The sequence below is a fragment of the Eptatretus burgeri genome, chromosome 9 (genome assembly GCF_056783735.1).
Source record: "Eptatretus burgeri isolate ZD-2024b chromosome 9, Ebu_testis_v1, whole genome shotgun sequence".
In the NCBI taxonomy this organism is placed as follows: domain Eukaryota; kingdom Metazoa; phylum Chordata; class Myxini; order Myxiniformes; family Myxinidae; genus Eptatretus; species Eptatretus burgeri.
Genome location: NC_140969.1, coordinates 8,638,120 through 8,653,119, shown reverse-complemented (window position 1 = coordinate 8,653,119; position 15,000 = coordinate 8,638,120). Strand labels below are relative to the sequence as shown.

General features: G+C 43.0%; 1 protein-coding gene across 11 annotated transcripts in view; it reads right to left on the bottom strand.

Moving 5' to 3' along the window:
* Positions 1 to 15,000, bottom strand: part of LOC147019490 (neuronal cell adhesion molecule-like) — a 320,000-nt gene that overhangs the window by 97,905 nt on the left and 207,095 nt on the right. For 10 of the 11 annotated variants that reach the window (XM_085894024.1, XM_085894028.1, XM_085894023.1 and 7 more), the window contains 3 exons: positions 9,650 to 9,700; positions 8,008 to 8,119; positions 3,527 to 3,711 (listed from right to left, as the gene is read on the bottom strand). In XM_085894024.1, coding sequence (XP_085750150.1) covers positions 3,527 to 3,711; positions 8,008 to 8,119; positions 9,650 to 9,700 — 348 coding nt within the window. The remainder of the gene's footprint in view (positions 1 to 3,526; positions 3,712 to 8,007; positions 8,120 to 9,649; positions 9,701 to 15,000) is intronic. The other variant, XM_085894020.1, reaches the window with a different exon arrangement.

Genomic DNA, 15,000 nt, shown 5'->3' with positions numbered 1-15,000 from the left:
AAGCATCCAATGCTTCCATTCCAATTGGACACACTCCATATTTACCCTGAGTGCGTGAAGCGAAAAGTGGGGTTAGGGGATTGGTTCACTTTGTCTGTCTGTCTGCAAACATCAGTTTATGATCAAGGAACAACTTCATTTCAATTGAATGTTATATTTTGAACACGAATCGGAAACTGAACCTGTAGTTAAGCAATTCTTTGGCTCTGAATTCGTCCCAATTGGACAACTGTTTTTGTCTGTCTGTTGAGAGTGAGACAATAGTTTTACTCTGTCTGCCTGTCTGACAGGCAAACAAAATCGAAAATCATTCCAAACAGGAAATTCCAGATGGTCCTTTCGGCGAGACATGGTGAGAGTGTGAGATGTGTCAGGATTGAAAGACGTGTTCTACGTGTTGAACCAGTTTGTGATTTTATCCAGATCTGCAGTGAGCGAAGAAGCTGTTGCTTGACAATCTGAGGGATGACAGATGGTACGGCAGAGGGTGGAGTCATCAGCAAATATATAAAGAGGATTTTTCAGAGTCAGAAAGATCATTCATAAAAACCAGAAAAAGAACAGGGCCCAGAACGCTACCTTGAGGAACTCCAGCCTGGACAGGAAGAGGGGATGAAAGAACTCCATTTAGGGCCACATGTTGACTGTGACAGGAGAGGAAGTCTGCGAGCCATGAGTGGAGATGGCCTTGGATACCATAGGAAGAGAGGTTGGTGAGTTGGGCAGGGTGTCAGACCATGTGAAAAGCATGCGATATGTCTCGGGATATGGCTCTGATCTCGTGTCTGGCATTGATATCTCCATCCATTGTTGTGAGAGCAGAAGCAGGAAGTCCAGGGTAGAGTGACCTGGACTGAAGCCAATTGATGATTGGAAATCAAGCCATTGGAGTAGAGGAAGGATTTCATGTCTGAAGTGATGATGGATTCCATAACCTTGCTGATGATTAGGAGAAGGCTGATTGGTCTGTAGTTGCAGGGATCTGTTTTTGCACCTTTTTTATGCATGGCGGTAATGTTTGCTGATTTCCAAGCAGATGGCAGATGACTGAGCAAATGAGAGGGTGACTAGAACAAAGGGAGGGTGAGCAAGAGCAGCGGAGTAGTTTTTTTTAGGACATGTGGGCTGATGCCATCTGGACCGGTTGCAGAATCTGAGTCGAGTTTTGACAGCAATTTCTCCAACTTGTCAGGAGAAAAGGACACAGAGTCCAGGGACAGTTGGGTGCGACTGGGTAAGGTGGGTACAGAAAACGATTGGTTTGGGACACAAGATGTCGAAGTAAGCATAGAGTTTAGGCATTCAGCCTTTTCCCGTGCAGTGTCAGCTGTGCGGCCATTTTAGGTAAGGGAAGGGATGGAGGGGGAACATACACCAGAAACAGAATAAACGATATGCCACCAGGATTTGGAGGAGGGAGACAGATTTGAGAGTTCAGAATTGAGGTTGGAAAAATGTTGTTTCCTGGCTCTCCTGAGGGTGGACACACACTTATTACGAGCTTTGTGCAAGGAATTGAGATTACCCTCAGTAGAATTTGCCTTCCAGGAAGCGAAAGCAAGTTCTTTTCGGACAACAGCCTCACCACAAGCTTTGGTGTACCATTGGTGGGAGGAAGGGGAGGACTACTGAAGACGAGATGGGATAAATCTGTGCATGAGAGCAAGTTTCCTTGAAAGAATTCCAAGGACGAGTTATTGTCGGAGAGATTAGAAATGGGAGACCAGTCTGGAAGTTTGATGGCTGGTTGAAGTCCCTGCCAGTCGGCCTGAGTGAAATGCCAGACTCGTCGGTGCTGAGGTGGTTCTCCAATAACGGCCAGAGAGATGTCTACTTTAACAAGCATGTGATCAAATGAACCAATTGGAGCAGAAAAAAACAACAGCAGACATTTTCCAGGAAATTGGTCAAAATTTGAAGTTTGCATATGTAATAATTATGGGCTTTCTATGCTGAGGGTGTCATACAATTTGCCACTCAATGAAACAAATTAGAATGCACAGTAATGAGTTTTTCTTCATCTTCAGCAAAAATATATTCTTTGAACAAGAGATTGAAGTAACATTAAAATAACTCGAAGGGCACTCGGTAGAGCGCATACTCCCGCCATGCAATGCCTGATCCACGAGAACATATCGGGCCCAATACATGTTTGAAATATCATGTTATACAGTACGATATCGTTTTTGGCCCTATCTCTCAACGGTGAAGAATCACTTAAAAAAAATTCAACAATTCTTGTATCCAGATCCGGATCCGGATCTTCACCAATATATAATCAGTTCGTCCTTGTCACACACTGAACCTGTCCACAAAATTTCATCCAGATCCGCACACAACTTTTTAAAGATATTCTGTAAACAAACAGACAAATGAAATTGCTCGTTGAGCAAGGAATTGCCGGAATAACTTTGTCATATCTCCATGATCTCTGAAAAAACAAAAACCTGGAAATCAATTTAGTTCTTGTAAGTCGATAGTGGTACTGTTTAACGAGTTATAGCACTTAGTTTGGTCATGATCATAACTTGGAAGTCAATCGGACTTGAAATGGCGTTTTTATCGCAATTTGAAAGTTTTGACCCGACTCCCCTGACATTTGACCCCCGACCGCTAAGAAGGGTGTTGGTGTGACACCACAATGAGACATATGGTTGGATGCAGAATTGGAAGATGCACATTTTTGATTTGGTTTGAAGTCGATATGACCATTTTCGCGGACGTTATTGTGAAAATAATAATTTCGGTTTTTCGGTGACCCTGACCTTGACCTTTGACCTAGATTCACCAAAAACGACAAGTGTCTAAGTTGGACCATGGCCGACGTCTGTAGTCAGTTTGGTCATGATCGCTGAAACGGTGTGGCTACTACAGGGTAAACAAACACACAAACAAACAGACAGACAGACAGACACAGACAGAATGACACACACAACCGACCAACATAATTGCCGAAATCTGAAGGATTCCGGCAATTAACAAACAAATGGACAGAGAAACAGAAAGAGATGAAAACGTAACGTCCTTCACCTTCGGTGGCAGAGATAATTAACACAGGATTCGGTTTCTAATTGTTATTTTAATTTCATGCAGAGGTTGACAGTGTACTGTCAGTACAAAAGCTGTTGGAGATAATAAGTGATGTAGAGCTGTTAGAGATTGGAATTTCTTTCATATTTTGGTGAAAACATCTCATGTTCGTGACATTGACATGTTTGGATTGGCCTGTTCGTGGTGCTTGTGTCTGAACCGCAGACTCATGATGTAAAGAAATTCCACATTACCATACATGTTTGTCCATCGTTGACTAATCTCCGTGTAATTCATGAAAAGTACACTTAACTCAACTAATGTACGTTCTGTATGTGATTTATGTTCAAGCTCCACCATGAGCCTTAGATCAATGGCCGTTGCAAATCGATAAATAATAACAATCCTTCCAGCAAGAAGAGTTATCCACAATAGACAGCATCAAATAAGCCAGACAATGAAACATTTACAAATGAGGTTTAGATCAAGAGCACACCTTCGACAGTGACAGTTGTGAAGTGTTGTGCCGTGCTCAGGAAGTTTGAAGCTTGGCACATCATGACGCCCTCATCTGCCTCGGTCACATTTGCAATGCGAAGGGTCTTGTTGAAGTTGCGGATCTCTGCACGGCTCCAGGGAATCTCTCCACCCTCCTTGAACCACTGGATGTGAGGTGTCGGCCTGTCCAGTTACACCAGCACCGGATGTTATTATTGCTTGCACAATTTGGTTCTTAACAATGAGAGGGATTTGATAAACTCTGATAAAACTTTAACATTTTCATTAAGTACAAACTAACATCCAACTTACCATTAAAGCTTTGCATTTTAAGAACATATGTAACACACATCCATTAAATATATATATATATATATATATATATATATATATATATATATATATATATATATATATGTATATATATATATATATATATATATATATATATATATATATATATATGTATATATGTATATATATATATATATATATATATATATATATATATATATATATATATATGTATATATATATATATATATATATATATATATATATATATATATATATATATATATATATATATTGTTACGGATTTCAGAATCCAGTCTGATGAATGCATCCAAACATCCAGGTCCTCAGACAGTTATTTCCTTAAATGCATGTTCAGATTAGCCCCATCCCCATGTCTTGTGGGATTTTAAATGTGATGCGTTAAGAAGGGTAAAGGATAGATCCCCTCTCTTATGCGAAGTTTTTTTCTTTACGAAGGACACGTTCACACACATTTCTTTCATGAGCTCTGAAGCCCGCCTTCATTTTCCTCAGCGACATTCTTTCACGAGCTCCGACGCCCGCCTTTTTTGAGAGCGCACGGGTCGTCATGGTAACCGTGCCCCAGTGAGGCGGGGTGAGCTTGGGGTGGACGGCATCCCGCGGAGACGGCCCGGGGATAGAAAAACGAGCGAGGGAAAGCGTGAGGGACGTTCTGTGAGGAAAGACGTTCTGAGATGTAAAAAAGTGAGGAAAAAGCAAAAGAGGGGCATTCTGAAGAGAAAGAGATACGGAAGAGAAAAAGTGAGAGGAAAAGCGAAAGGAGGGAGGAAAATGGGCGAGAGAAGCGACCAAGAAGCGGGTGTCTGACCAGCTCCAATGAGACAATTCGCCCTTCCAGTGCTTCGGCAAGCGAGCATGTGGCGAGCGTGTGGTGCGCGTGTGGGTGTGAGCAGCGCCGCCAACAAGTGAGGCACAGGTAGATCACCAACAACACTCGGATCTAAACCCGCGACAGATGATCTCGGTGCCCTCCAGACGTTGACTAGGGTTCAAGGCTGCCCTGCGAGAGGGTGCACGGCAAAGCTGGGTGCTGGCGATGGACGTGACACGAACACACGCATTTTCAGGACGTTTTCGCTTCACGGACGGCTTTCTGGTGAGCGAGATGATTCTCCCCCCTCCCCTCCCCCTGAATGATCTGCTGGGTTCCCTTGTCTGTGTTTAGCTGTAAGTAAACCAACCCCCGATAAGCATCTGCTCTTTGTCTCTTTCGTGGCATTTTGATTGATTTTGCTTTGAAATTCATTCTTAATTTACCTCAGAAAATAAAAGGTTATTTTTATTTATTTATTTTACTATTAATAAATTATTTGTCGATTTCCAACCTGTCCGTGCTTGTCCTTTCCTTCCATTCGTCTAGCATTGTTCAAACCGAGATAGACTGGGAGGTAATTACAACAGATTTGACCAAAAAATTGTCGGCACGCACCAGCGGTTAAAACGCTCGGCCGCCCTCATTAAAATCTAATCAGATAACATTGGTGCTTTGCTGAGGGCACGCTCCCTGCTCAGGTAACCACGTGACCTCTAGTTAAACAGAATAATTAGACGGCGGATACTGGAACTCGTGGTTGACTGGGTGACGTTCGTGGTTTTAAAACAACCCACCGTACCACAACGTTAATTGTGAGTGGAGACCCCATGTCCGGCTCTACCGAGGACAACTGGGGATTAATCCCCCTGAGTGACAAGCTGGTGTCTCGGTATCTGTGGCCGCAACACATATATATATATATATATATATATATATATATATATATATATATATATATATATATATATATATATATATATATATATATATATATATATCTTCTCCTTTCGGCTGCTCCCGTTAGGGGTCACCACAGCGGATCATCCGTATGATCCGCATAGTGATTTGGCACATGTTTTATGCCGGATGCCCTTCCTGACCCAACCCTGGTCGCCTCTTACGACACAGGGATACGGTACACCTATTTTAACCGGGGTATACACCGGCCCAGTACACTGGTACTCATTTCGCCAACCTCGGAAAGATGACAGGCTGAGTCAACCCCCTGGTGTATTAATTCAGTGGCCCAACGGGGCTTGAACTCAGGACCTTTTGGATCCCAAGCCGCTGCCCTAACCACTGCGCCAACACACCAGGCTATATATATATATATATATATATATATATATATATATATATATATATATATATATATATATATATATATATATATATATATATATATATATATATATATCCATTGGGACCATAAGAAGGTGCTGCCTGAGCTGTCTCCAGGGCTATTGGGCAGAATCCTGGACATGTCGCCACTCTGACACAGGATAGTCAGCTGAGTGGGCAGGAATTTGGAATTTGGTGAGGGAGCCAGTGATACCTCACCTTCTGCTCACAACGAACACCGTGGAATTTTTAACGTCCATCAACTAATTCCGGCAGATGTGACGCCCGGTTTAACGTCCATCTGAGGGACGGCACATACATTGATTAACCACCCTGCCCGTGAAACATCAGGATGATAGTTTATAGCTGGGTTAAGATTCGAACCCATGCTGGACAGCTGAAAGTGAGTGTGCGTTCCTCTCGGCTATCCTGCCATGGAGTGGGGATGCATTGCTTTGTTGCCACTGAAAAGATTTTTTTAATTCTCTCTTGAACCCGTAGAAATCTTGGCTCATTCTAATCCTCTCATTTATTTTTTCCTTCCAAACTCTGTGGATTTCCCAACGAAGAACTTTGAGGTGTTGTTGTCACGCCCGCCGCTCACACCGCGGGAGCTTTCACCTGCTTTAAAATTATTTTTCTTGCACTCATTGAAGTTACACTTCAGGCATATTCATTAATCTTTTCTTCCCTCAACATAATTGTCAGAAGAGGTATCAAAAAATAAGAAGAGGTTTCAATAAATCTGTCTGTGAGGTGGTTCGTAGCCATCCTAAAACGTCAGTACGTCTGTGTTACCAAATCAACCGATGATTCATGGGAGTAGTTAACTATGTTGAAAGTTTCGTGAGGTACAATCTCAGTAGGGCTTATTGTCCCAGGCTCAATTGCAGGACTCATGCAAGTACAATAAGGTCACTGTTCGAGTACCTGATGATTCATCTAATCAGCTTTCTGGGAAATTACATTGGTGACGATATTTCTGAAGACAATTCAGACTTATCAGGCCTGGTAGGTCTGGAAGGATGGCTGTAGGGGAATGTGCACTTGCTTCTGAGCTGTCCAGCCTTGGAATTAAGATCTCGACCCAGCTATAAACTGTCACCCTTGTCTTTTAAAGGCAGGTCGAGGAATCAACGTGTGTGTCCATCCATCGGATGGACGTTTAACTGGGTGTCCAATCTGCTAGCAATACGTGGTGGAAGTTATAGACCTTAACTTGTCTTTTGCAAAGAGTAGGTGAGTTGTCACCAGTCTCAGTGATGTAATGGATAGAGCGTGCACTCTGAGTCTGTGAGGTAGGTGGTTCCAGGCATGGCTAAGTCACACCAAAGACTTAAAAAAGATTATGTGCTGATTCATTGCTTGACACCCAGCATTTAAAAAGAATATAGCACAGAGAAATAACCACAAGTTAGTAAAAACAGCACAGGCTTGATGGTAATAATGGCCTCCAACCTGCGTCAAAGTTCCTTGTAAGGGAACTCATGTTCTTACCTCCACTAACGAAGGTGGACGGAGGTTATGTTTGCACCCCTGTCTGTTTGACTATCTGTTTGTTACTGTTGGGTGTGACAAAGACAAACTGATTCGATTTTGGTTCAGGTCCGAATCCAGATCCAGTCTGTCGGTGGGATACAAAATGTAAACTGTTCAACTTGGCGTAGGTATGCGCTCTCCCGAGTGCCATACTAGTTGATATTATTATCACCGGCACCCTGAACAAATTACAAATTTCAGCCACCTTCATTCGAACATTCAAGCTCGGAAATCCCATTTGTGAAATACCTGGGGCCAAAAACGTTCTCTGGCAGACCCCAATAATAAAAAAAGTGCGAACAATTGTGGCCATTGTGGTAGTCGTAGTAGTAGTTAATATGGCAGAACAAGTTGGAAGTAATAAAGGGGAAAATGAAGGTAAAGGAGAGGGGAAGATTCAATCCTCAGCACACAATAAATTCCATGTCAATTTAAACTCAACGTACAGTCCTTCTGCAATGCATTCAAGCTCGAGAACTGATCCACGAAGTGCCATCACGTTGCTGCGAGTTCCATGAGGTGATAGAAAGGTTGGTGCTCGGTTACCCAAAGGAGAATCTGAAGACAGCAAAAGAAGAAGGATTGGAGAGCTGGACCAATATGTTCGTGTCAATACACCCGCTGCATCGACTCCATACTTGGAAATGAATGTCAAACACCATCAATGCAAAAACTACTACAACTATTGACTCGCCCTTTGTCCTCATTCACAGTTCTAATATATTGTTCTGCCACAGCAGTGGTAAACCTTTGGAGAAGAATAATCTCAAATATTTATGCAACAAAGAAATTACCTCGACGAGAAAATGTTGAGAAATATAAAGTAAACGTGTTTTATTATAATATTGAGAAAAAGAAAACAAAAATTTCATTTCACATCGGCCAACATTTTATTTTCTGAGAAATCAAACTTTGTTCCTTCTGCAAAACTTTGCAGAAAACAATGATTCATATTAACTGGTGCAAGGGATCAATTGTATTACGAGTGATGAATTCGGCAGAATTTTTGAATTACCTCCACCAATTACCAAGGTGGACGGAGCTTATGTTTTCACCACTGTTTGTCTGTCTGTTTGTCTGTGAGCACAATATATCAAAAGGTTGTTGACGGATTCGGATGAAACTTGGTGGACGGGTTGTGTGTATAATCAGGACGAATTGATTAGATTTTGGTTCAGGTCCGGATTCAAATCCGGTCTATCAGTGGGATACAACACACAGCATAAACTGTTCAACCTGGCGGAGGTATGTGCTCTACGAGTGCCCTTCTAGTTTATTAAAGAGACAACAGGCTATCTATAGTGCATAGTATTATGCACTCATGTAAGGGAGAATAATAGGGAGATGAAGTTGGAAGGAGAGCCAAAGAAGGAAATTGGTGGTGCTGGGACGGGGGGGGGGAGCGTGGGCAGAGGAGTGGAGTGTGTATAGAAAGAGGGAAAGGATGTGGAGTGGAAGGAGAGACAAATCCTCATACTTTTGCATTTTCAATATGTCGATTTAACACACATTAATTATTATTTTGTTCCACCTTTCATATCCTCTTGCATCCTCTTTTGTCCCTTAACAAACCTGCACCACAAAAGATTATAATCTGAGCGACGTTCGCATTCCCGCAATGTCCGTCATGTGATGAGAAGCTGCTCTTCACACCATGACAACTATCTGAACAAACCTCCTTCGTAAACCCATTTTGTCTGCCCCGTTGTGCCAAATTACTTCAACAATATTTCTGGAATTTTAGTTGAGCACATAGGGGGTCGCCAAACTAGAGAAAAGCAACGAACAACACGAACTCCCAAGTACAGTCAAATGAACATGGTCTTTGAAAAAAAAAAAAAAGAAGCCATTCCTCGAGAGTATCCGCATTTCATCAAAACTCGATAAAGTGCTTGGCTGAGCAGAACATCAGACAAATTAAATATTACGTTCCTTTGGGGTTTCATGGAAAGAACGAGAAAGAAACGGAAATTGGCAAATTGGCAAATTGGCAACGTTCCTCCCCTATACAAGTGAAATGGCCTCGACGACTGGGTAAGACCGAGCGTGCATCCTGTGGGAGATAAGAACACTTTTGGGGAAACTCACCACGCTCTGGACCGGAGACATTGGATGGATCTGTATCATTGACGCTTTCAACTGAAAAGTAAATGAAAAAAAAACAACATGCAATGAAAATGTTCAAAGCAACGAAAAGATAAATGAAGCACGTGACATATAAGCTGAAACCACAACAAATGGAACAAATGGAACAAATGGAACAAATGGAACAAATGGAACGATGGAAAAATCTTTTTTTTTTTAAACTGAATACGAGTGAAGCATCAATTTCGAACCAATTTAAAGGCAATGCCTTTAAACTTACAGCGGCAGTAACTGAATTGACACAACTAGCATCCGAGCCAAGTGGATTTAAAATGAATCAGGTGTGCACTAACCATGTTAAGAGTATCAAATATTGACTTCATCCAGTATATCTTATTACAGTGGCGTATACACTATAAACAAATTGACGAGGTGCTTCTCATGTCACATGTGAATGGCCTTCTTCGGATACGAATGGGGAAGTGACATATTTTGTTACATTCCGTGTGACGATGCAAAAGTGCATGCACCACGTGTACACGTCACCTATCAATGCACGGATTCTCTTTCAAACCTAGCGGAGCCCGAGAGGTTTAAATAAGCCATACAGTTAAATTAAATTAATGACACACACACACACACACACACACACACACACACACACACACACACACACACACACACACACACACTTTAGCACTTCTCAAATCTTTCTTGTTTTTATCATTTCATGGATAAATGATGACATGATCACCACTTACAACCCAAATCAGTGTTTTAAATTACAGCGTGGTTTGAAGGGACCCACCCAGCAATGGTTGTTTGTTGTTGTTTCACGTAAGAATGCGGCTGAACTTGGTCAGCACCAACAACACACACGATTTACAAAAATCTATCGTGATGCCATGGAACATGCGCGGCTATGATCTCCAGCACGCAAGCCTCAGGTGAAAACGCTTCAAGCCAAGGAGACGGGTGCAGAAGTCATTGGAGCTTTGCAACATCTCCCCCCACAAAAACAACAACAAAATCAGTGTGGTGGGGCGTCATTAAAGTTGAACATGTTATGTCAAACACAGTTCAGAGGAATTTGAAAGAAGTGAGGCTGCATTTATAAGCGAGTGCGACAAAAAACACTTTCCGGGGTTCCCATGACGCACGAGAATAGTCATCCAAGACAAAGGCAGACGCATTGAACAAAACATACAAACTTTTAAATCACTTAATAGCTTAAAAATAAATGCAAAACCCTGTTCTCAGTTTAGAGTATTTTTCACTGAAATCCATGACATCGTCGTCATCATACTAAAATACGCAATTTGCTGTCTGTCTGTCTGTCTGATGGTTTTTTTGACTGCGATACATTTCGTAGTTACTTTTCGAATCTCAACTAAACTAGACAGAAGGACTAAGGGTCCCATGAAGGAGGTTGTAGCTACTTCATTTACCCCTCCCCCTCACCAAAGGAGGTGTTCCTCTTTCGGTGAAGACAGTATTTATTTATTTTTTTGTTTGTTTTTTTTGTATACCTTGTCGAGGCTCATGTGAGAGCTAACACACAACGCACATCAAGGGGGCATGAGACAAGAGGGGCGGGAGTGGGAGGGACAAAACAGTGGGGAACAGACACATTAGGAGATCTGTGGAAGGGAGAGAGATGGGGCAGGGAACATGGGGAATACAAGATGGATATTACAGGGACATTCAGGAAGGAAAGCAGGGAATTTGATGGAGGTGGGCTTGGGTGGATTATCGGGAAAAGAAAAGATCGAGGATTTGGATGGGGGATGATAAGAGGTGGTGATGAACAGCTGTTTTGAAAGCCTGGAGGGAAGAATGGGAAAGAATAGAGTGAGGGAGTTTTTTCCAAAGGTGGGAAAAAAAGAGGAATGAAAGAGCGAAGGTGAGCAGTGATTCGTGATTTTGGTAGTTTTACCAGAAGGGGGTTGTTGGCGGACCTTGAGCGCCTGAGGAAATGTGGTGGGGACAAATCGCAGAGAGGAGTCGGTAGAAGACAGAAAGATCACCGACCAACCTGCGGTGATTGAGTGAGAGGCCCAAAGACTCAGCCTCATTGCGGGAGATGCCGATGATCCGAAATGCCTTGGTTTCTACAGCGTGAAGTCGAGAAAGGTGGGAGGCAGGAGCACCAGCCCAGAGAGGAGATAAGTACTCCATCAGGCTACGGACAAGAGCTTTGTAAGTGGTCAGGAGCTCAGGAGGGCCGAGGAAAGACGTTGCACGACGGAGGATTCCCAGTCGGCGACTGACTTTGGAGGCGAGATTTGAAATGTGACTTTCCCAGGAAAGGTCTTGGCAGATAGTGAGACCCAGAAGTTTGAAAGAAAAGACTTCTTCCAGAGGATTGTTGAGAAAGTGGATGGGGGGGTTTCTAAATGGTCCTTTCAAAGAGACATAGTGAGAGTGTGAGATTTGTCTGGATTGAAAGACATGTTCCACGTGTTGGACCAGTTTGTGATTTTATCCAGATCAGCAGTGAGCGAAGAAGCTGCTGCTTGCCGGTCTGAGGGATGAGCGATGGTACGGCAGAGGGTGGAGTCATCAGCAAAGAGATATAGAGGATTTTCCAGAGAGTCGGAGAGATCATTGATGAAAACCAGAAAAAGAACAGGGCCCAGAACGCTACCTTGAGGAACTCCAGCCTGCACAGGAAGAGGGGATGAAAGAACTCCATTTAGGGCCACACGTTGACTGCGACAGGAGAGGAAGTCTGCGAGCCATGAGTGGAGATGGCCTTGGATACCATGGGAAGAGAGTTTGGTGAGTAGTGCAGGGTGCCAGACTGTGTCAAAAGCACGTGATATGTCCAGGGATACGGCTCGGATTTCCTGTCTGGCATTGAGGACCTCCATCCATTGATGGGAGAGCAGAAGCAGCATATCCAGGGTAGAGTGACCTGGTCTGAAACTAAATTGATGATCGGAAATCAAGCCATTGGAGAAGAGGAAGGATTTCATGTCTGAAGCGATGATGGATTCCATAACCTTGCTGATGATTGGGAAAAGGCTGATTGGTCTGTAGTTGCAGGGATCTGTTTTTGCACCTTTTTTATGCAGGGCAGTGATGTTTGCTGCTTTCCAAGCAGATGGCAGATGACCTTGAGCAAATGAGAGGGTGAATAGAACAGAGAGAGGGTGAGCAAGAGCAGAAGAGCAGGCTTTGAGGACACGTGGGCTGATGCCGTCTGGACCGGTTGCAGAATCTGAGTCGAGGTTTGACAGCAAGCTCTCCACCTTGTCAGGAGAAAAGGACACAGAGTCCAGGGACAGTTGGGTGCAACTGGGTAAGGTGGGTAGAGAAAGCGATGGGTTTTTGACACAAGATTTAGCTGCAAACACCAAGTTTAGACATTCAGCTTTATCACGTGTGGAATCAGCAGTGCGGCCATTTGAGGTAAGGGAGGGGATGGAGGGGGAACATACACCAGAAACAGATTTGATTAAACACCACCAGGATTTTGAGGAGGGAGAGAGGTTTGAGAGTTCAGACTTGAGATGAGAAAGACGTTGTTTTCTGGCTCTGCTAAGGGTAGATACACACTTGTTCCGAGCTTTATGGAAGGAACTGAGATTGCCCTCAGTTGGGTTTGCTTTCCATGAGGCAAAGGCAAGTTGTTTCAGGACAACTGCCTCGCCACAAGCTTCAGTAAACCAAGGGCGGGAGGAAAGGAAGGACAACATAAGACGAGAGGGGATAAATCTGTGCATGAGGGAGAGCAAGTTTCTTTGAAAGAAATCCCAGGATGAGTTGATGTTGGAGAAAGTAGTGATAGGAGACCAGTCTGTAAGTTTGATGGCTGCTTGGAGACCCTGCCTGTCGGTTTGAGTGAAACGCCAGACTCGACTTGATTGCGGTGAGGTGGTTCTCTGATAATAGCCAGAGACATGTCCACTTTGACAAGGACATGGTCAGAAGAACCGATTGGATCGGAAGAAGAGCAGCAGATATTGTCAGGGAAATTTGTCAAAATCAGATCCAGAAGAGATGGAGTAACATTGGTTGAGATCCGATGACATTGGTCGGGAAGTTGACCGATTGGGTCAGTCCTAATGAGTCGCAGAAAGCTTTTGCTGTGGTGCCATGACAGGTGAGAGAGGTACCCACACCGAGCCAACTGGCATGATGACAATTGAAGTCGCCACATATGAGGAAGAGAGTTTGGATGAGAAGATGGAAGATGGTCCATGTTTTCGGATAGTGAGTTGTAGATGGAGTCATCACTGTTTGGTGGACGGTACAGTACACATATAAACATGAGGTGGGAGTGGAGGGGTAGCCGTAGCCAGAGGTATTATCCTGGGGGTGTGGGGGAGTGAGAGCAGTGCATGGAGAGTGAGGAATAGAGTCTTTGATGAAGAGAGCAACACCTCCACCAGGACGAGGCTCAGGTCTGTCATACCGGAGGAGGGAGTAACTGGGGAGAGATACTTGGGAGTCCATAAAGATTACATCAGAAGATCCATGAAGATTACATCAGAAGATCCATGTTATCATTGGGAAGCTCAGAACTTGTATCATGTTTTAACTTGGAAGTGACATTTGAGCATATTGTTGATGACGCTCACAGTGTTCAGGTGTATATCCGTGTTACGATAGCTAATCATGACACGTTTTTCCAAGGCCGCTTCTCATAACAACCTTCATGATAATAGCATAATATTAATGCTACGACCAAACAATATTAATACTTAGAATATGCTCCCTCTCCAAAGGGGTGTCAGTGGCAAATCCAGGGGGATTTCCTGGTCACCCAGAACTCCTCTCGTATGTCATATAGGCACTACCATCACTCAGGTAGGTCTCACTAGTCATGATAGTTAAGATTGAAACTTGAAGTTTATTGAATTCAAGCTATTTTATTTTTAGTTATGTATTTAAATATTAAATTAATTAACTTTTATATCTTTTTGCACAACAATACATGCATATCAAAGAATATGTGAATGTGCATTTATTTGAAAGCTGCAATAAAGTTTTCATAACGTTCATTTGACTTAGATTTTCTGTTATTTTGAAACCCCCCCTACCCAATTCCTGGATTTGCCCCTGGGTGTTTCCTCCTTGAACAAACACCGTGTTATCATGTATAAATAGCTTATCGTGCCGTTTTGTGGGTTTTGAAAAGGAGGAAGATGAGGCCTACCAGAAGTTAAATTTTTTTAGAAACCACAAACAGGTATGATTACCTGTTAAAACAGTCGCATATACTGCTGTTTAACACTAAACTGAAAGAAATCTTGAGGAATCTCAACATCCTTAAGGCATTCTCTGCTTATGGCGTCCCCCATAGAAGAACGGATCCAAGTTTAGGTCTACTCTAATCTCTATATACC